The sequence below is a fragment of the Emydura macquarii genome, unplaced genomic scaffold, assembly GCF_026122565.2.
Source record: "Emydura macquarii macquarii isolate MOO-44397 ecotype Brisbane River unplaced genomic scaffold, CSIRO-AGI_Emac_v2 contig_1230, whole genome shotgun sequence".
NCBI lineage: Eukaryota > Metazoa > Chordata > Testudines > Chelidae > Emydura > Emydura macquarii.
Genome location: NW_027131367.1, coordinates 20,063,870 through 20,086,181, shown reverse-complemented (window position 1 = coordinate 20,086,181; position 22,312 = coordinate 20,063,870). Strand labels below are relative to the sequence as shown.

The 22,312-nt window shown below is 49.2% G+C and overlaps 1 protein-coding gene across 9 annotated transcripts in view; it reads right to left on the bottom strand.

Moving 5' to 3' along the window:
* The window catches only part of MAP2K4 (mitogen-activated protein kinase kinase 4), a 133,820-nt gene that overhangs the window by 4,462 nt on the left and 107,046 nt on the right, over nucleotides 1-22,312 (bottom strand). For all 9 annotated transcript variants that reach the window (XM_067547727.1, XM_067547729.1, XM_067547725.1 and 6 more), the window contains 3 exons: nucleotides 8,006-8,083; nucleotides 6,968-7,116; nucleotides 346-391 (listed from right to left, as the gene is read on the bottom strand). In XM_067547727.1, the coding sequence (XP_067403828.1) occupies nucleotides 346-391; nucleotides 6,968-7,116; nucleotides 8,006-8,083 (273 nt within the window). The remainder of the gene's footprint in view (nucleotides 1-345; nucleotides 392-6,967; nucleotides 7,117-8,005; nucleotides 8,084-22,312) is intronic.

Sequence of the window (22,312 nt, the reverse complement as noted above, 5' to 3'; positions counted from 1 at the left end):
CAAAGGACGACAAGTCCTGGGTGGACATGCCACCTGGAAGCTACCTTGTGTTCCAAACGCAAGAGGAGGAACTCCCTGTAGCTGCTGGAGGAGCGCTAAGTCCATTTCTGCTGCTTCTCAGAGCTGCTGTACTAATCTCAGGCATCATAATGTTCCGTGTGGAAGGAAGGAGAATGGCATTTAAGGAGCTGTCTCCCGGAGGGTGCAGAGCCCACACGGTACTAATCACCCGAGAAAAGAGCACTTTCAAAACCAAACGTGAAGTCCATTATTGGACATCGTCAATACAGAACAGCCGCAAACATTCCCTCCCGTCAGCCCACGCGCGAACACCTTCACACTCACCAGAAGCTCTTTATACTTTGGCCTTTTGGACTCGTCCTTTGTAAGGCTAAAAAGATCAGAAAAGGGATTAGGAAAAGGCAGATTTGTAAAAATGTTCCAAAGAGATTAAACATCAGCTGTGTATGGGACACGAAACGGACCCAGGGCCATGACCTGTCAAGCTACGCTGGTAGCCCCACTCACCATCAGACTTGTCTGGAGTGTAAGAATTTGGCTCTTGGAATGTGTCCCTACACTTAAACGTTACACGAAACTCACTTCCTTTTCACGGTGAGGGAAACACGTTTCCACACTCACTCACTGCGCTGCAGCTGCGCCACTGTGGTACTTGGTGAAGATGCTGCCTGTCGGTGGAGTTAATCCACCTCCCTGAGAGGCGGTAGCTGTGCTGATGGGAGAAGCCCTCCCGTTGGCATCGCACTGTCTACACCCGGGGTTAGGTCGCTGCAACTGTCGCTCCGGGATGTGGAAAATCAGGGCAGCTCTGCCACAACCACCACGGTTCTCGCTGCAGGGAGATACGCCGGCTCCTGTCGCAGGGGCATTTCCCAGACACACAAGGGCAAGGCCAGGGACCTGCTGCAGACGCCCCCATACAGCAGTGCCATGCATCCCGCGGGCGAAGAGGCTCAATATGTGCCTAGAATCAGACCCTCAGCAGCTAGTGAGAGGACAATGAACACTGTGCTTGCTAGGGAACACAGCCTTGTTACACTTTAGAGCAGCTACACCCTCCACACACACACCGGACTAGGGCACTGGGCAGCTTCAGAGACGGACGATGGTGTAAAGACCCTTTAACTTCTTGGCCAGGTGCGCCAATCTGACCCAAAGCGATGGCTCTCCAACAGCCATCTGGGGACTGAGCCAGTGCGTGGAAGCGACTGGAAACTCAGCACAGTTCCCAGGTGTTCATCTCACCGACCCCGGCACACGGAAGGACTGACTGATCAGGGAGCTATCACCTTCCCCATGGGTCGGGGTGGGGCATAATGGCAGGGAGCGGCACCCGGTGTCCCTGGGCAGGCTGGATCTGCTGTGTGGATAAGCAGAGGCAAGGGCTGTCAGGTTCCTTATCGAGAACGTAGCCAAAGCACAAGGAGAACGTAGGCAGCGATTAACCAGGCCAGATCAGAAAAAGAAACCAGCTGCGGGTCCTCGGCTTTGCACGTGCGCCTGTGCCCGGGTCCGAGAGCAGAGTACAGCGCACTCTGCCCCCTCGGGAGCACGGTCACATTCCCTGCCGGCTCTCACCGTTCTATTTGACCATTTGCTTTCCTTGGCTAAAGACAATAACCTACAGAAGTGAAGGGAGGAAGGGCGAAGGCGTCAAGGAAAGGAGGGAAAGCTCTCAGGGGCAGGGAGAGCCACATCCATTCCTCCAGCCTGTGTGCCCAGGCTGGGCACAGGCCAGGGCATGGGGGAGCCCTTGGGAGCAGCTGTGTGTTAGGGCAGCTGACTACCGTGTCCCATTGCCCAGCAGGTGCATGCACCACAGCGGAGGAGGCAGCCCTGCCCTGCCCAAAGGCTGAAGGACATGAGAACACAAGGATGGCCACAGCGGCTCAGATCAGGTCCCTCCAGCCCAGCGTCCTGCCTTCCCGCAGTGGCCAGTGCCAGGTGCTTCCGAGGGAATGACCAGAACGGGGCAATTATCGAGTGATCCCTCCTGTTGTCCAATCCCAGCTTCTGTCAGCCAGAGATGCAGGGACACCCAGCGCACGGGGCTGCGTCCCTTCCCATAATGGCCCCTGACGGACTGATCCTCCATAAGCTTGCATCTCCCATCCCCCTCCCCACCGTCCCGGCACCCCGGTCAGACAGACGATGGCTGGCCCCCAGCGTCCTCCCTCCAACACAGGGCAGGGAGAGGTGCCCACCGTGCTCCTCGAGGTCCCCAGCTGCACCCGACCCTGATTGATTCACCCCATAAACCTTCCCCTACAGCCTCCTACCCCCAAACTCCTGTGCCTGAGAAAGAAGCTGCGGGGTTTGCGGGGAGGGACATCCTGCCTCCTGAAATTCAAGCGGCTCCTGAGGCTGGCTCCCAGGCTGGCGGGAGGGGGAGGGAGCCAAGGGGCACAGGAGAAGATCCTCTAGCGGCACCCTAGCTTGTTCGTGCCCCATCCCCATTCGCCCCTGCCTGCTGGCCCCCATGGAGACATTGCACGGCCGGGCTCAATGCCGCACAAGGGCTGTGTGCCGGCTCCACTACCAGGAGACCCTCCAGGGCCAGGGACGCAAGGGCAGGGTCTGCCCACCTGTGTGAGGTGAGAATGCAATGTGCAGAGCCCCAGCGCCATGTCCGGAGCCCCGACAGAGCACGCTCAGCTGAAATAAAGGCGGGTGAGCGCTACCACACAGAGCAGCTGGGCATAGGAGCCATTTCCTCGGGGGGCATACTGGGAAGGCCAGCGAGGGCTGGAAAAATGCCTCTACGGCCTGCAGAGACACTACGGAGCAACAGCAGCTAAACACTCACCCTGCTACAGTGAGGGCAAATGAGGCCTGCAGAGATGCGTGTGAAAAAAGAGCTGCCAAATCCACCGCCCCTTGCCCAGGACAGCCTGCTCCACGGCTGGCCAGGAGGGGCTGCAACCAAACGCTGGGTCTGTACATGCACAATGCCCAGTACATGCCTGGAGCACCGAGTTCACCTCGCTGGCAGAAGAACTGGGAGAACAGCGGTCCTGTCCCCACACGGAGCCTCCCCCAGCCAATTGCAACAAACACAGTCACACAAGGGACCAGCAGGTGGCAGCAAAACCCTCAACAAAGCAAAGCAATTCCCACACCAGCGTCTGGGAGGGAAACTCAGCAAGGCCAGGAGGCTGAAGAGAGCTGGTGAGGAGACAGGGGAGGAGATCCCACGCCAAGACCCTCGGGGGGGACTGTCTACACTAGTCTTCTGGGCCTGAGTGAATGGATTGCCGAGGAGCCTGAGGCACATCACCCGCTTTAAAGGAAACTTCCTGCGTGCATTTGTTCTTTGTCCTAGGGTGGTCAATGCAGCAACACAGACAGTGTTTCCTTGTGCCACGCAGCCAAAGTCAGCAGGGGCTGCTTGAGGTTTGCTATGAAACCCGGAGCCCCAGCAGAGCTGGAGCCTGCAGTACTGTACCAGCCTGCAGAACGGGGCTGGCAGGGCGAGCCAGGGAGCGGAGCCTGGCCCTGCAGAGCAGGTGACCAGCACAGCTCAGAGCGGGGCAAACATCTGCTTTCAGGACCCAGAGACAGCTGGAGCACAACCAGCAGGCTCTGGCAGGGGCTGCAATCACCGCCTCCTAGGGCTGCACTGAGCTTCTCTAGCCCTCGCCTATCTGCGCTGTGCTTCACTTCAGGAAGCCTGGTGTAGCCATGCTGAGAGCCACAGCCAAGGGAAGACGGGACGGCGGTGTGGCAGGATTTACGTAGATGGAGAGGACATGGGTGCCCCTGACTGAAGGGCATCTAGTGTTCAACTGCCTGCGCCTCCAGCACCGGGAGGGGATAATCACGCAGGCTCGTCTTTCGTTCTTAACTCAACATTACCTAGTGATTTGGTTTGACAGCTCTGGGATTCGGTCTGAGAGGCTCATTACAAGTCTATTAAAATCCATGTAAATCACAGCGCCGTGCGCTTTCCCCACGTGGTAACACTCACATGCACCTTTCCCGCCTCCATCCGGCACAGAGGGATCCCTGGCAAACTCTGCAGGGTGGTTGGCAGGGAGGTACTGGGGCTTATGGCCCAGGTGGGCTGCATGCTGCAAGTGTTTGTAGCTACGAGGTGGAGTCTGACCTGCACTGGAAAGGTGAACGACAATGGGCTTATGAGCCTCACAAACAGGTCCAAGAGGAGAAAGTCTCTGGGAAATAGCTAAGGGAACAGAGTTGTGTGGCTCTAGGAAGGGAGCAGGAGTGTGTGTTGTGCCACGGCAATGACGGGTGACACAGGCAAACCACCGAGGAAAAACAAACCAAAGCTAACACTACCTGTCCTGACTGCACATCGCAGGGTGAGCTGGCAGCAACGCTACAGTTAAGTCTGCCTAACACTTCCCATTGTAAGACCTGTTTTCCCTGAGGCTCAAATATAGAAACATCTGAAAATGATCAACATTAAGGATATTTACAAAAAGTCAAAAATCAATCTAAGGTGACTGCTCCCTGTGGGTCCCCCAGCAGGACTGGCCTGGCTTCTGGGCTGGAACTCTGAAGGGGTTTACCGGCTATTGTACAGCTCCAAGCACTAGTCTCTGTTATTTACAAAAATATTAGTAAGACACCTACAGCGCTTCGGACAGAAGGTGGACATAGATAAACCTGGGGTTAGAATGCAGCCGCCACACAGCCTGAGCTGCATGTCTCCATAATCAACACACACCACATCTATTGGATCACACACATGGCCTGAACTGCTGTTTAACAAAACTCTTAAGCAAGTTCTTCTGTGTCTCCATATGAGGCCAAACTGTAACACAGAGAATTTTTAGCGAGGGTTTGCCAGCTCCCAATTTCCCAGATTCTGGATTCACATACGTAGCTCTCAGCAGAGCCATGGAGAAAGAATCCTATTACAGGGGCTGTGTGCAGGGCAAGCTGCTGTCAGTCTCTCTGATCAATCGCACCACACAATCTTTGCACTCAAGAGAAATTTCCCTTAAAAAGAAAACATTTCAGGTGCCCTGGTCCCTGCAGTGAAGAGTTCTCACAGAGAGGAAAGTAACGAAACGGGAACAGAACTGAACACAAGACTGAGGACCAGATACCACAGGGCCCAGCCCCTGCCCTCCAGACAGACTGACTGCAATGGGGCTTGACTTTGCCATACAGACAGACTAACTGCCATAGGGCCCAAGAGCGGTCGTCCAGACAGACCAATGGACATGGCACCTGTCTTTCCCCATCTAGAATGACTGACTTCCACAGGGCCCAGCCTTCACCATCCAGACAGACCAACTTCCGTGGGGCCTGGCCCTCCCCAGACAGACTAACTGCCACAAGGACTGGCCCCCCCTCGAGACAGACCAACTGCCATGGGACCCTGCATCCTGCCAGTGGGTTAGACTAGATGACCCTTGCGGTCCCTTCTAACCCTACGATTCTATAACCTGGCCCTTGCTATACAGACAGACAGATGGACACCGGGCTTGGACGCACCATCCAGACAGACCTGCCGCCATGGGGCTCAGCTTCACCATCCAGACGGACTGACGGTCACAGTGTCTGGCCCTTCCCATCCAGACAGATCAAATGCCATGAGGCCCAGCCCTAGCCAAACAGACAGACCAACTGCCAGAATTCCTGGCTCTTGCCAAACAGACAGACTGACTGCCACAGGGCCTGGACCTCTCTATCTAGACAGACTTACTTCCATAGGGTCTAGCCCTCCCTATCCAGACAGGCTGACTGCCACAGGACCCCACCATCGCTGCCAGACAGACAGACATCCATCGGGCTGAGCCCTCCCCAGAGAGACTGACTGTCACTAGACCCGACTGCAGCCACCCACACAGCCCGATTTCCCAACCGTAGCCACCCAGACAGACCAACTGCCAGAATTCCCAGCCCTCACAATCCAGACAAACCAAATGCCACAGGGCCCGGCCCTCCCCATCCAGACACACTGACTGCCATGGGGCCTAACCACGGCCACCCAGCCAGAATAACTGCCACGAGGCCTAACTGCAGCCATCCAGACAGACTGACTTCCACAGGGCCCGACTGTTGCCATCCAGACAGACTGAAGGCCACGGACCCCAACCACAGCCATCGAAACCGAATGCCATGGGGCCTGACCACAGCCATCCAGACATACAGATTTCCATGAGGCCCGACTGCAGCCATCCAAAGAGACCAAGAGCCACAGGTCCCAAGCCTCACCATACAGACAGACGGACTGAGGTTCCTGGGTCCCACCCCCACTATAAAGACTGACTACACTGGGTCCAACAGCTGCCATAATGTCTGACCAACTGCCATGGGTCCTGACTCCATTCATCCACCCAGACTGATTGACTGACTGCCCTGGGTCCCAGCTCCAGCTATCCAGATAGACAGACAGACTGCCATGGGTTCCGATCACTGCCATACCGAAAGACTGACTTCCCTAAGTCCCATCTCCCACTATACAGAGATACTGACTGCCCTAGGTCCCAACTCCACCCAGACAGAGACAGACAGACTTCCCTGGGTCTCATACTCTGCTATATAGACAGTCTGTCCTGGGTCCTGACACCAGTCAACCAGACAGATTGACTGTTACTAGTCCCCATCTCTGCCATACAGACAGACAGGCAGCCTGACTGCCCTGGGTCCCAACCACTTCCACACAGACTAACTGTGTGTCTTATCCCATCGTCCTCTTAAAGGAACTACACAGATCTCTCCCCACAGCTTCTCTGGGCAGATATCACCATGAGTCTGTCTTCCATCCCCGTCTGCACAGAGACTGGTCTGGGTCTCCCCTGGCTTTTCCAAGGAGATGGACTGCAAGGAGCCTTCACTCTAATTTTGCAGACCTAAAATATTCCATATACATTAAATCAAATTGAAAAAATGCTGGGAGCTTGATTTCAGCCAGCTGCAACACATTGACATGGTTAGTCTGTTCCAAACCTTTACAGCAGGAAACACTTACCACAAGTTGACAAAATTGATGAAACTTGGGGAGAATTCCCTTTCCTCTGAGTTACTCAGCTGTGGTGGGTCTCCTTTTACTACTTGCGTCAACTGATCAAACACACTGTTCCATTTGGGATAGGGGAATCGCCCTGTGGCCAGCTCATACTGGAAAGAGACAGGAACAGCGCAGGCTGGGTTAGTATGAGTAACACGAAGAGTTCGTTCAAACGTGGCAGGAAAACCTACATGTCATCCCCACATGTCCAAGGAACACAAAGGACAGGTGAGAGCTAATTCTCCAGCCTCCCTTTGTGAACCCCAGCTTCTTCGTGTCCTAGAATCAGTTGGCTGCATCAACATTTTACCCTGGGAGAAGGAGCATTTCCGCCTGAGGGGGGAAGAGAGCGTTAGTAGTGTCTCATTCTACAGACAGGTCAGGAAATTCTGGTTGCTTCTTACATTCACTCTCCATGCCACCAGCTCAACCCTCCTGGGGAATGAACTAGCGCTCTCCAAGGTCATCGAGGCAGAGCCTGAGAAGGGCCAATGGGTGGGATCAAGAAGTGGTTGAAACTTGCTGAGTAATAAAGGTCCACGTAGCACCAGGGCTACTACGTGGGTTATTCAGGCAGACACGATGCCACGGCCTTCCAGCACCCCACACTCAGCTATTGAAAAGGGAAAACAACATTCAAGATCCAGGCCCTTTCTAGCGCTCTCTGATCTGTATGCTGCACGCTGTTATTCCTGTTTAACTTCGAAGGTGTCTATCTCCATCTCGGAGTGCGAAGTGCAGCGACCCACGGACCCCGCTCACAGCAGAGAAGGGGCTGCAAGTGTCACAATGGCAGGGCCCCATGGACACAAGACAGAAAGGGCTGGGAGTGTCACAAGGGCAAGGCCCCACTGACTCCACTCGCAGCAGAGGGGCTGGATATCACCATAGTGCATTGCTTTAGAAAACTGGCCCCGTTGTTATTCTCTGCAGCAAATCCATAATGCTGCCCTAAAGGAAGGCTTGTCCCACTGAATAAAGTTTAAAGCACTCACATACCAACGTAATTCCCAAGCTCCAGACATCTGAGCGGACGTCATAGCCTTGTCTGGATGCACTGGGATCTATCCTTTCAGGCTGAAACAGAAGAAGGACCACAGTCAAGCACTGTGTAGCACCGGAAGGAATGAGTGCGCTTCTGCAAAGAAAGTATATTTCAGTACCCCTAGGCAAAGCCCAGTGTGCCCCCAGCAGAATTCTCTATGGCAGGCATGCAGTCCCACAGAAGGAACAGTTCAGTGAACATAGCTCTGACCACAGGCTGCACTGAAGATGAGACTCCAAGGTGTTCTGCAAAGGAAATACAATGGGGTTCGGTCTCCTTTTGCTTGCAGAAAGGTGGCCTTCAAGTGGTTTTATTATTGTTTTCCTATCTGAAGTTTTGTAACCTCAGAAATTCTCTGGGTGTCAGGTCTGGCGTTGCCTGTTTTTGCAGGAGGACTCCTTGGAGAATGAGGGGGCTGTAATGAGCACTTGTACATCCTTGGTTGGGGGGCCAAAACGCATTGAGCACAAGTGTTTCCTCCCAGTTGTCTGCTGGGCGTTGAGTTAGATGGGTGTTAATAAAAAGCCAAACCAAATAAAGGATTTTACACTGTCTGACTACAAACCCTTTGCTATCAGTTGCCCAGGACACACTTTCAGGTGCTTGTGAGATCATGTCCTGCTGACATCTCAAAAGTCTTTCAAGGAAAACAGGGTAGCCAGGACCCAAATATATAAAACACCAGTAGAATAACACATCACAGAAAAGGGAATCAGGCACAAACCCATTTTTTCCCCTTTTCAGGTCAGCCTGGTGAGAAAACTCTGACTGAATTTTCTTTTATTGAGCTATTAAAATGCCAAAGAAGTAGGCTCTCGGACAGATTTTATTTCAAGGGTAAAGCTAGAAGCCATTCCCATTTGAAGAGTTACAGAGATCAAAATTGTAATCAAATGCTTATTGATCATTTACAAAATAAAAAGCGGATATAACAAAGCTGTTAGTCAAGGGGATGTGTACAGCTCCGTGCACAGTGGTGGAAGGGGGCCTATAAAGCTCTCATTGTAGTTAGAGGCACATCTCAGCACCAAGAGCCTGTTCCAAAGCCCATGCAGTCAGTGGGAAACTTTCCATTGGCTTCACAGTGCTTAGGGGATTAAGCCCTCACAGGTTTGAAGGTTGAAGATTGTGTGAAATATGCCCAGCTTGTCACACATCGATCCCCACTACAATCAGATTGCTCAGGCAGAGCACCAAAGTGGAAGGTTAGTTTGGAAGTGTTTTTTTCATTGTTATTTTTAAAATTTCCTTTGGAAGAAAATCCCTCGGACAAGTATTACAAAATAGAGAAATCATGCCTGATGCACTAGCGCACACTGATTCAGATAATGGGTGACTGATCTGTAGAGAAAATGCACTTCCCAGTACATGTGAAAAACTACCAAACCTACCCATATCAATCCCAGTGCTCACGGATGTTATATTCCAAGTACTGAAAATAAGGTGCAAGAGATGACATTAGACCCACATTGAAGGTGACTGGTTTGGAGAAAGTGAGTGCAGATCACTGTTTAGTTTGGATTCTTTACCCAGTTCTGTCCCAGATGAACAGGAACAGTGAACATTTGAAGGACAGAAAAAGGCTAGGAGAGAATAGCCTGAGCCCATGATTACTCCTCCCTCTGCCAAGGGGATTAACCAATCCCAGAAGCCAAATTCCTCTGAACAGTCAAGGACCAATGTTAAGCTCTTTCTACCTTTTCTCACAAGCCAGCCCTTCTAGTTCTCTCATTGTTTTTGCTGCTCTCCTCTAAATTCTCATCTATTTGTCAGTGTCTTTCTGGTAATGAGATGCCCTGCAATTAATCCAATATTCCAGGGTCAGTCAGACTTCAGCTGCATACTCCAGGATGTGCACATTTTCATAGCATGGACCACATTTTCATAAAGAGATTATCTCCTGGCCTATCCACAATTGCATAACATTGCTGTGACAACTAAAGCAATAAAATGGCTTTTAATTTTTTTAAATTTTTAATTTAAACTGTACAGGGAGGAGTAATGCTAAGCAATCACTGAGTGCTTGTTAAGCTGTATTTTAATGCAACTTAGCAGCAATAAATACAGAACATCCTATTTTTCAAGGACAGTATGATGACGACTTATTATTTGTATTACCATAGGACCTAGGAGCCCCCATCATGGACCACGATCCCATTGTGCTAGGTGCTCCCTACTGGATACCTAAAAAATCACGATTCCACAGACGTGAAAAAAAAGCTTATGCTGGGGCAATGAGCTATCCTGGTTAAAAGGAAGCGAGGACGCACTGATAAATCATAACAAAATGACTACATATAGGCCGAAAGAAGGGGAAGTAAATGGCAATGAATATAAGTTACAAGTTAAAAATGTAGGCAGCGGACATGGGCAGCCAAAGGAATCAACGAAATAAGAAGGTTAAAGACAATAAGAATTACAGGTCTAGCTGATAAAGGCAACTGCATTGATACAGTATGCTTGGATTTCGCCCAGGGGGTTGACTTAGTACCACATGAGATTGTGATTAAAAACATGTATTATATGGAACTACCAGGGCACCCATAAAATGGATTAATAGTTAGCTCAGTGACAGACCTCAGGAAGTAGCTAAAGGGGAGATACCAATGAACAGGGGCGGTTTCTAATGTGCCCTCTTCCCAGGGGTCAGTTCTTGGTCCAATATTAATATTTTTATCAGCGATCTAGATTATGATATGAAACCTCTGCTGGTAAAGTTTGCAGATGACATGAAGATTGGTGGGGTAGCAGAATGGGATGCTGTTACAGAGTGATGTGATTCACTTGGTTAAATGGTTACAAGCCAGAAAAATACATTTTAATACCACCAAATGCAAAAACAAAGAATGCAGGCTATACCGACAAGATGGTTGACTCTGTCTTGGAAAGCAGTGACTCGGAAATCAGAAAATTGCCTCGACATTAGCTCCAAGTGCAATGCTGTGTCAAAAAGGGCTTATGCGATCCTTGGAATATCAAACAGGGAAGTGATGTTCCCTGTGTAAGACTGCTCCAAGAATATTGTGTTTAGTTCTGGTGTTTGCACTTCAAGAAGCATGTGGATACTACTGAGAGTTCAAACGAGGGCCACAAGAGCAGGATTCAGGAGCAGAAAATAAATAATCCTTACAATGTGAGGCTTAAGAAAAGTTCTACTTATTCAGCTTATCAAAGAGAAGACTGAAAGGTGACGATCACTGTGCATAGGTACTGACACATGGAAAAAAGATCTGAGAGCCAGGGCTTTTCAATCTTGTTGACAAAGGCACAACTGTATCAACTTGCTGGAATTTAAACAAATTCAACCTTGAAATTAAAAATGATATGCTTTACCCCAGCTTTTAGGAGAAATACTATGGCCTGTGTGGTCATGGTGGTCCCTTCTGGACTTGGAATCTGTATATTGATGAGAGTCCTTCTGTCTATCCCCTTCCTTCGTGGACTGTGGAGAGACCAGCATTGCCTACATCACTTTCAACATGCTCAGAACACTTGCAACTCTGCATTAAGATGACTAGCATAAAATCTCATTAAAAAACGAGAGTTCTGTGGCACTTTAAAGACTAACAAATTTAATTTTTGTAGGCATAAGCTTTCGTGAGACACAGCTCACTTCGTCAGATGCAGAGGTAGAATGAGGTATTCCAGGGTCAGTATTCCTGGGGAGAGGGCACATTAGAAACTGCCCCCGTTCCTTGGTATCTCCCCTTTAGCTACGTGCTGAGATCTGTCACTGAGCTAACTATTAATCCATTTTATGGGTGCCCATATAATACGTTTTTAATCACAATCTGGTGTCATTCTACCTCTGCATCTGACGAAGTGAGCTAAGTCTCACGAAAGCTTATGCCTACAAAAATTAAATTTGTTAGTTTTTAAAGTGCCACAGAACTCTCGTTGTTTTTGCTGTATACAGACTAACATGGCTACCCCTCTGGAACTGTTCTACATAAAAACTCATGCTTCAGGACTGCCGCCAGTTGCCTGTAGGGTTCAGTAAGGCATGTTTTCCCTGATGCACAACTGGCCAGATGTATTCGGCGTTGGAATTATTTTTTGTCTTTCTCAGAAGCATCAGGGATTGGCCACAAATGGAGACAGGATGCTCGAAAGGGTGAACCATTGCTGTGCGGTGGCGGAGAGAAATGGAGGTTACTTACTTGTAACTGGAGGTTGTCAACATGTGAGGCCCCAGTGTGTATTCACACGTGGGTACACATGTGACCACATGCCTGAGTCTGGAGATTTATAGTAAGTAGTATCCATTGGTCTGCACACGCACAGCTGTTCTGCTCGTAATCCAGGACCAACACCTCTCCAATGCCTCCTCTTACTGTGAATCCAGGCGTGGTCTACGGCGGAGGAGTCAAGAGGGTGGGTAGTGGAATACAGATAGGGACCAGCACTTGAAGAAGAAATGGAGGTTCCTTACCTCTAACAAGATGTGTTGTCCTTAAGTGTATTCTACAGATGGGAGATTGGTAAGCAGTAGTTAGACAGGAGGGGTGCAAGGATGCAGACAGCACAGCTCTGTAATACTGCTGCCCCCACAGCTGCAGCTGCACAGGAGGTCTGGACTACAGTGTGAAGTTTCATCAAAGGACGACTGGAGTTCCAGGTACTGCCCTACATATGTCCAGGAGACGTGCAACTCCAAGTCGTGCTGCAGGAGTCACTTGTGTTCCAGTGAAGTGGAATATCGCCAGTTGGTAACAAAGAATGATGCAGCTGGAGCTCACTTAGAGAGTCTCTGAGGAGATAATGCTTGTCCTTGGATCACTCTGCTAAAGGGACAGATAGTCTAGGTGTCTTTCTAACTGGTTCTGCAGACAGAATGTCAAAGGTTATTATACTTATTAATTATAGTTATTAAACCAAGAAAGAACATCATTAGGTGTTTAGATCCCTGGTAATTAACTAGATTCCTCTACTTCTACTGATTATGTTCCTTCTGTCTGGACGTCGAGAAGGTCTGAAAATAAAAATGGTCTGGGCTCCTTGAGCTTGGTGAGAAGGACTCAAGCTTTGCTGTGGTGAATCTTTCACAGAACTCATATCAGTGCGATTAGAGGAAAGTCAGTAATGCAGGAGGTCTTTCCAAAATAGGAGGAGGGCTGATCTGAAGCAGTAGAAAGGAATTCTTTTTCATTTGGGAGGCGAATATCGAGAGCCACTAACCATGTGCCTTCCTCCAGAGGAGATTAGTGATACCGAAGTGACCGTGCAGAATTTTGATTTTCGAATGAAGACATTTAGTTGGCGTAGGTGGAGAATTAGTCTCCACTCTCTGTTTTTCGCACTATACCTCATGTTGAGGAGGTTTACGTGGGCCTAAGTCCTTAGGACCTGCGTGTGAGGACTCGCCTGACATGGACAGAGTCAGGGCGGGATCCTTTCTTCCAGGAGCAGCTTTTGAAGAGGATCTGTCTTGGTGCTTGTGAGAGTGCCCCTCACTCTCAAGAGAAGCCCTGAGAAGGGATGCGTTAGGCTTATAGGTTGTAGGCTCGGCTCCAGAGCTCGCGTTCAAAGGGGCGCTGTCCCTGGCCCAGCTCTGACTCAGGTCTCATGTCCTTCTCCAGGAGACGTTCTTGTAGCAGAGCTCTCAACCTCGCGGGGAGGGAAGGCGCCACAGACGCTGCACTTCGCGGCGAAGTGAGCCTCACCAAGGCAGTAAGGCAGCGCTGGTGTTTGTCACTCAATGAAAAGGAGTGGGGGTAGGAGCGGCAGTTCTTAAACCCTGGGATTCTGGGCACCATCCTTGTCTGTGGGGAAAAAGCTACCCAAAACGGAGAAGAACTAACTCAGCTATCCTAATTATGCTTCACACTACAAACTATCAATACAGAGAACTATTTACAGATTGAGTTGACAAACCATGGCAGGAGCTATGGACACAGAAGGCTGTGCATTGGTAAGAAGGAACTGGAGAGGCGTCAGTCTACACTGCCCTTTACACCTTCAGTTCAGAGAATGAAGAGAACAAACAGGCATGTGCTGACCGAAGGACACTATTTGCTAGAAATCTCTGGACGCTGGCGTACGGTGAGCATGCGTACCCATGGGTGGAATACACATAGGGACCAACTGACATGCCTGGCTGGTGTGTCTTGTTTCCATGTTCAGGATCACACTGAACAGCAGATCTAGGGTCAGGAAGGAATTTCCCCCCAGTCAGATTGGCTGGGACGTTGGGGGTGTTTGCCTGCTGGGATCGTATGGGCATATTTTACCATACCAATTCCCTGCCATTGCAGGGGCAGAGACACCTTGGTCTCTCCAGCTCACTGTCCCTGTGGCACACAGTTTACTCTCCTGGGGACTGAGATATCCTGGTTTAACTAAAGTCTTGGGGTTTAATATATGGGTACCTTGGCGACATTTAATGGTTTGTGATATACAGGAGATCAGAAGAGATTATATCATGGTTCCTTCTTGCCTTAACCACTTTGAAATGATGAAAGGGAAGGAGCCAGCGCCATGTGACCAGTCAGCCTTCCACAGGCCCCTGGCAAGTGTCCCACGGACCACAGTGTGAGTTCCTCTGATATGGGAGAGAGGAGAGTCACCATCACCCTGGCCCAGGATATCCTGTTTAGCTTAAAACCATTTTTTGCTGCCTTAGCACATAACTAACTCACTTCTCATTTGCAGCCCACTGTCATGTGTGGGTGTGTCTCAACCATTATCACTTCCAGATTCCTTCCTCACCTTGATTTGCTGCAGCCTTGTCTACACAGGCTATTTGCACAGAATCCAGTTGCAACTGGTTCAAACCCCGAGCACAGAGAGGGGAAGTGGCAATTTGCATTGCTGGAGCTTACTCCAATATCTAGCAGCTCTGTGTCTGAGATGTGATAGCTGCATTTCTGATATTGGAAACCTCTCTTAGGGCCTTTGTATATTTTTCTGTCCTAACTAGTGTTTATAGCATTCCCTAATTCACTATCTCCTGCCAAATTTCATTAATATGTTTTTTTACTTCCAATTCTAGATAATAATGGCTATATTAAATGAGACTGGACCTAACAACAATGCCTCAGTGAACACTCCCAAACTCAATACTTTGCTATTTATTTTTTATCTTTAGTTATGATTTGCCAGACAATTTTCAATCCACATGACACTGTTTCGATCACTGATCATTGATCTGAACAAATTTTTCAGTTAAAATTCCACGAGGCACCACATGAAATGCTTTACTAATATCCAACTCCGGTGTATCGACCACCAGCCCTTCACCCATTCATTTCGTAATTCAGTCAAGAGGCAGCCACGTTTATTGATTCTTTATAAAACCATGCTGCTTACTGCTCATGGCTCCATTGTTCTCTGTGTGTTTAATGCTCTTGGTCTCTTAATATTTGTTCCATTATTTTATTGAGGATAGAAATTATTCTGCAGGGCAACAACTGTTAATATTCTTCATTCCTTTTTCAAAAAAGGGAGAAAAACAAACGTAATACCAGCCTCTCCTTTCAGAAAGTATCAGGAGGAAAGTAAGCTCTTTTACTGAACCCTTTTATACCTCCCAATTATGAAGCTGAGAGATGAAGAGTGCGTGGTAGCCCAAGGGAAAACACAAAGAAGGCGCTTAGATCTGAGCGGAAGTAAGGTGCATATTGCAACATGCTGATCAGGAGAGGAAGGAATTGATTAACAGAGATCATCCAAAAACCTCAATAACAAATGAGCAGGCCTCTCTCTGCACAGAGATGAGTGCTCCAACAAGTGAGAAGACATTCCCACGTGAGAAGCAAAAACTCTGAAAAAGAATGGTTACTGGAGCACGCAAGGTAGACTGATAGACAACATACACAAGCCTCCTGCTTATAAAGGAAGGGCGTAAAGAATATACATGTACTCAAGTTGCTCTCTGCTCTGGAGGAAAAGATGGAGAGGCCTGATCAGCTGTAAACGTCTCCAAAAGATATAAAGGAAGCCAAACTTTCTCAAGAAGATATTTCCAACTGATCAGGAATATTAGCCTAAGAGATTCATAGGAAAGACAAGGCAAATTGAAACTGCAATCAACAGCCGGAAAATGAAGGAAGATGGAAGAATGTGGCATCAAAGAAGAGCAGAAGAGAAATAATTATGAAGTCACAGACACTCTTTGTCCTCTAGGACAGTGGATGGAAGAGGTTTACACCAAAAAGGAGCCTCCTGGAAAGAAAGAGATCACAGGTAACTCTAGTGCCTGGGACCTAGATATCTGTGGCACAGTTTCAGGGGAAACTGGATGGAAAACTACTGTCAAAGGGCCAAAAGAAATTGTGTCTCAATAAAGATGATAAAGAATTCGGGGAAATTCCCATACGGACTCCCAATGAAGTATGATTCAATGCAGTCACTTTCCAGGGACTTGGAAAAAGAGCTGAAGACAACACTGGTGATCTTCTAGAGACCCTTCCAGTGCCAGGTGCGGGAGAAGAAATGGAAAGGCTGAGGCAGAGGTCAACCAATGGATGCCTGGGCACTGGAAAGAAGCAGGGTTTGGATACACCAAGCATGGGAATAGCTTCTGTAATGAGAGCCTGTTGCTATGTGACAGTCTCCATTTAAGCAGAAGACGGACCAGCATTCTGCCCTCAAAACTAGCGGAGCTGTTACTCCCTCTCCAACCCCCACCTCCTCCCAGGACCAAGTGCCTATCTGAACACATGCATCTGGATGTGTAACCCCGCTGGGAAGTCACAGACACCTCTCTGCAAAGTGCTGCTTTGTTGCACATAACTATACAATTAAGGTCTATTATTGGAAAATGCAGTCCTCAAAACATGAGTTCTTCTGATTTCTTCTGAGTTCTTCTGGTTACGCAGTCAGGGAACATCACGCTGCACACACTTGTAAATTCAACAATCTTTTTATATGGCACAGAAATGAACTCACCTCTCTCCTTAACCCATCAGCTTTTTTAAAGTAACAGAAAATAAACGTCCAGGGAAATCACCATAAAGATCTAAACTGTACTCATTTAAACGCAAGAGCAGATCTGTAACCTAACGGCTTAAGAATTCTAACCCTTCTTTCCTTGTAAAAACAAGAGCAGATGGGCGTGAGAGGCAATCTGTCTGCCGCTCTGGAATACTCCCTCCCCTCTGCCCTGTCAGAGACAGTTAGCACATGGCTGAAGACAGCTCAGACTGAAGGATGGGGATTTCCCTGATTCTGACGGATGACCAGATCAAACCAGGAACTGAAGTTCTGCAGGACACAGCTGTTTATGGCGCTTGCTGTATGTCTCAGTGTACAATTATCTGCACCTTATCTGGCTTGTAAATCATAGTATGGATTCTCCGGGTGTAAACACCAATCTGATTGGTTCCAAGATTGCTGTAATACTCTAGCACAGATGGGTTACCAGCCTTCAATCTGCCTATGTGCTACGCCATTATGCTGTTATTTTAACAGCAGATCCTGTATAAATGTGTATCTGTTTAGAAACTGTCGTGACAAAATAATTTTGGGCCTCCTGGAGATAACTCATTAACATGGCTTTACCACTTGTATCACTGCATCATCCGAGGGATTTCAGGGAAACTGCTGAAGATATGCATTTGTCACTGTCCAAATGACTCAGCTCTCTGAACAGATTCCAGACTGAAGCCGCAGAAAGGGAGGGGATATTTTTGAACATGCAGACAGCAGGATTATGCAATGTCTAAGGAAACAGTTTTTAGGACCATAAATAACTAGTTTTGGAAATTACCATGTTGTTTAGCAAGAACCTCTAGGCATAATGCTTGCAGACACTCTTCATGCAAATGCCACATCCTTATACTGGACGGATTTAAAGCTGAGCCATGCATTGTTCCTTCTTCTCATATAAAAATTTCTTTTACAAAGAGAACTGGAGACTAAACAGAGTAGGAAGTAGGTGCCCCCAAGCCAAGTTTATCGTTTATTAATGATCTGGAAAAGGGGGGAAGCAGTGAGTTGGCAAAATAAGCAGACAGTGCAACATTATTTTGGTCGGCACGTTAGTTTCGTAGCCAACAATACACAAGCACACCCCTAGCGTGAATTCTGTGCCAAAAAATTAAAAATTCTGCAAAATTCTGCATATCTTATTTGTCAAAATAACACTCTATAATCATGCCCGTTTGAATTTTTTGGTAATTTATTTCAAAACATCTGTCAACAGCTATGTCTGTAACAATACAGACACACAAAAAATGCCTCCAATGGTAGAGAGTTAAAGAAACCCCTACAACAACCCAGTCCCTGTTTCTCTACCCCCTCCCCCGAGTCTAGCCACGGGGTACCCCCCCCAGCCCAGGCACCCACACCACCTACCCCCAGAGCCTAGCTGGGCACCCCCCACCCGCTCAGCCTCCTCCCTCTAAGGCCCCACCCACATCCACCCCCTCCCCCGAGGTCCCCCCGCTAGCCACTCATGCCTCTCTGCCCCCTCCCCCACAGCCTCTGCCTGCACCTCTTTGCCCTCTCCCCCAAGACCCCCACCTGCCGCTCCCTCCTCTCCACTCCCTCCCCCCCCCCATCGCTTGCCCTTAAGGCAGGAGAAAAGTGGAAGGGTGTAGTGATGGGGTCCTAGCCCATCGTTCTGGCGGGTGGGGGGGGGGGGTCCTCGGGGGAAGAGGCGGAGTTGGGAGGGGAAGAGGAGCAGTGTGGGTGGGGCCACGGGGGAAGAGGACAGGTGTGGGCGGGGCCATGGCCTGAGCACCCTTTCGGTGGCAGCGCTCCAAAGGCAGTGGGCCAGCACACCTCCAAAGGGAGGGGCGCCGCATCCTGTCTGTGCCCTTGTACCCGCCACCCACGTGCACCCAGACCCAGAGGGAGAAACGGCCTGATGCTGGGTCCCAGGCCTGTGTGGAGTTCCCTGCACAGCACTTCTTCCTTCAGGGCCTGCTGAGAACTGCAACAGCTGGATCCCTCCAGCCCCCTGCCCCCTGCCCGCCCCCAGTGTCTTCTACTTGCCAGCTGGCGTTTGCTGGGTCCAGCGGCCCCTAGTGGCAGCCAGCAGCTCTGCAGCCCATTTTGGGGGGGTTGGGGGGGGAGGAGGAAGGAAATTCTGTGCAGAACATTAATTTCTGTGCAAATCCTGCATCGTGCAGTGGCGCAGAATCCCCCCAGGAGTGACAAGCGTCACACAGCATCGCACAGTTCTAGCCACCCCATCTCAGAAAGACTGCGGAAGAAACAGAGGGAGGGGGGTCCAATGACAGGTGAAGAAAACGATTTACCAGCCTGGAAAGTCTTCCATAGGGAAAGAGCTTGAAACGACTGGGACTGCTTTGAGAGGAGATGGGTAAGTGGAGACGTGCGGGATAAAGAAAGTCAATCGAGCACTCTGATTTATGATCTCAAAACACAAAAGCAAGGGGATAGTAAATGAAATGGAAAAGCATCAAATGTCAAATTGATAAGCAGAAATACATTTCATATGAAATACAATTCACCTGTGGAATCCACTGCTACAAGAGGTCAAAAGCAACTAGGTGACTTAGGAACCCAAGCGCCATTTTTAGAAGTGATTTAGGCACTTAGGAGCTAGGACTCACTGGAAACCAATGGGACGTAGACTCTGTTGGCACCTATCCCCTGCCTACGCACCAGAGCAATTCACAAACGAGGGGAAGACAGGTGCCTGGCTGCTGCCTATGTCGCATGCGGGGCCTGATCCGATCGGTGAGCATGCCTATGGGACAGGGTCCCTCACACAAAACCGTCGGGGAGGGGGAAGGAACTTCCTCATGGCTTTTAGCCCAGTGGGTAGCGTGCTCATTTGGGAGGAGGGAGACCCCCAGTTCTAGGCCGCCTCCAGCTGATGGAGAGAAGGGCTCTGCCACCTCGCAGGTGAGTGCTCTAACCATGGGCTATGGGTTATTCTGATCTCAGTCTCTCCTGAGGAAAGGAAAGGCCTCACAGCTGAGAATCACTACCAGAGTGAGGCACTTCCCTGCACCCTGGATTTAGGCTCTTATCTCCATGAGCACCCACCCTTCTGGCCTTGCATACAACATAGCGATTGTCCATTGCCTTCATATTTGTAATTCAGCTATTACTTCCAAACCCCACAATGTTCCTTGATTTCCTGCCCCCCACAGTAACTCAGAAATGAAGCTTGTTGGTGCCTAGAGATTACCAGCAGGGATAATGTTCCTGGAAAATGGCCTCCCCCCCCCCTATTTTCCTTTATATATTTACTTTGAGAGAATATTTCATTTAAAAACTCCTCCAACAGCATTTTCCAGTTGTTCACTCTGGTTTCCATTCACACGGGAATACTGTTCTGACCAGATCAATTTTCTAATGGAGTTTGAATTAAAAGGTCTGGATCTCAGTGGCCAGTCCTCATGGCTTCTTGTTAAACAATCGTTTTTTATGAGATTTCAAGTCTGGTTGATAAAGGCAACTGTTGACATTATTTGCTTTGACATCTTAAAAAAATAACTGTAGCACATATTAAATAGACTAAAAACTGGCTGATACATTTAAAAAACGTGAACCGTTGGTGAGAAATCATCATGCAATAGCACGGGGGGCGTTTCTAATGGGATCTCTCAGGGAACTGCTCCGGACCCAAAGCAATTCAATCTCTTTATCAAACATAAGGAAGAAAATATAAAATCAATGCCAGCAAAGTCTGCAAATGACACAAAAATTGGTGGCATGGTAATAATGATGGGGACAAGTCAGTTACAGAGCGATCTAGATCACTTGATATGCTGGGCACAAACAACCAACATGCATTTTAATTTCACCAAATCTGTTCAGCATACCTCCAGATAGGGTGCCCAGATGTCCTGACATTATCCTGGTATTAGGGCTTGTTACCCCTCCCCCCATCCTGATTTTTCACACCTGCTATCTGGTCACCCTACCTCCAGAACACAAAAGCATGTAGATCAGGATAGGGGACTGTACTGTGGAGAGCCAGGACTCTGAAAGGGACTTAAGAGTCATGGTGAATAACTGAACATGAGCTCCCAGTGCAACGCTGTGGCTACGAGAGCTAACACGGTCCTTGGGTGTATAAACAAGGGAATATTTAGTTGGAGTAGGGAGATAGTATCACCTCTATATAAGGCACTGGTGAGACCACTGCTAGATAGTGTGTCTAATTCTAGTGTGCATGTTTTAAAAAAGATGTTTAAAAATTGTAAAGGGCTCAGAAAAGAGCCACCAGGATGATTCTAGGTCTGGAAAACCTGCCTAAGTGAGAGACTTACAGAGCTCAATCTTTTCAGCTTATCAAAGAGAAGTTTAAGAAGTAAGAGTACGTTTAAGAGAGCGGTGCACCTTCACATCACCCGAACTAGGATCCTTCACAGAGCCCTGAATGCCTTAACAAGCTGCCCAGCAAGACCGTGGCGCGGCAGTGACACCGTCACAGCCATGGCCACTGTCACATTAGCCCAACGAACAGAAGTGTAATGCGCCAATTATTTCATGGAGCTTAACACAGCCCTAGCTAGGATCCAGGAGCCAGCGACTGCAGGGGGCTGGGAGCCGTCATGTTAGCCTAGTCCCTGGGGCTGTGCTGGTGGTGACTTCCTAGAGCCTTGCGTCTCTTGATGACACCCAGCAAGCAGGCTTCCATGTGAGGTGAGGACATCACAGAGGCCCATGACCCTCGAACTAACCCCAGCTGGAAAAACTATGGTGAGGACAGTGGCTTTACAAAGGTCTCTGCCCAATACCAATGGCCATGCTGCAAAACAAAGTTGGAAAATTGGAAAGGATTCAGAACAGAGCCACAAGAATGATTTGAGATCTGGAAAGCCTGACTGGGCTGCAAGCTGCCTCGGCCATGCCTCCTCCTTCTGCCCCAGGACACCTCCTATGTCAGAGGAATGCTGAGGTGACCCAGAGCTGGAAGAGACAGTTCTGTGCCTATCGCGGGCGCCAGTTGTGTTCATGCAATTCACCTGCTGGAGTCGTGCAGCTCCTTGGCACCAGCCCAGCTTCACCCCACTTTGTACACACAGCAGGTGCACAGCGATCCTGCACAGGGCAAGCTCTACTTGTACAGGAGAGGGAGCCTCCTTGCAGGGTTCCCGGTCACGTCTCCCTGACCCTGACTCTCTGCCTTCCTCTGTTTTCAACATACTGAAAAAACCCCAAAACATTCAGGGGAATCCAATGATAAAAGTCACTTTGTGAAACCAGTTCTGGTGGTTGAGGGACAGCAATGCAAAACTCAACCCACAGACCCAAGAACTAGAGCATCAAGGCATGTACCTACATCCATCCCCCTCTCGCGTGCACACCCCCTCAGACCCACTCCCTCATTCTGC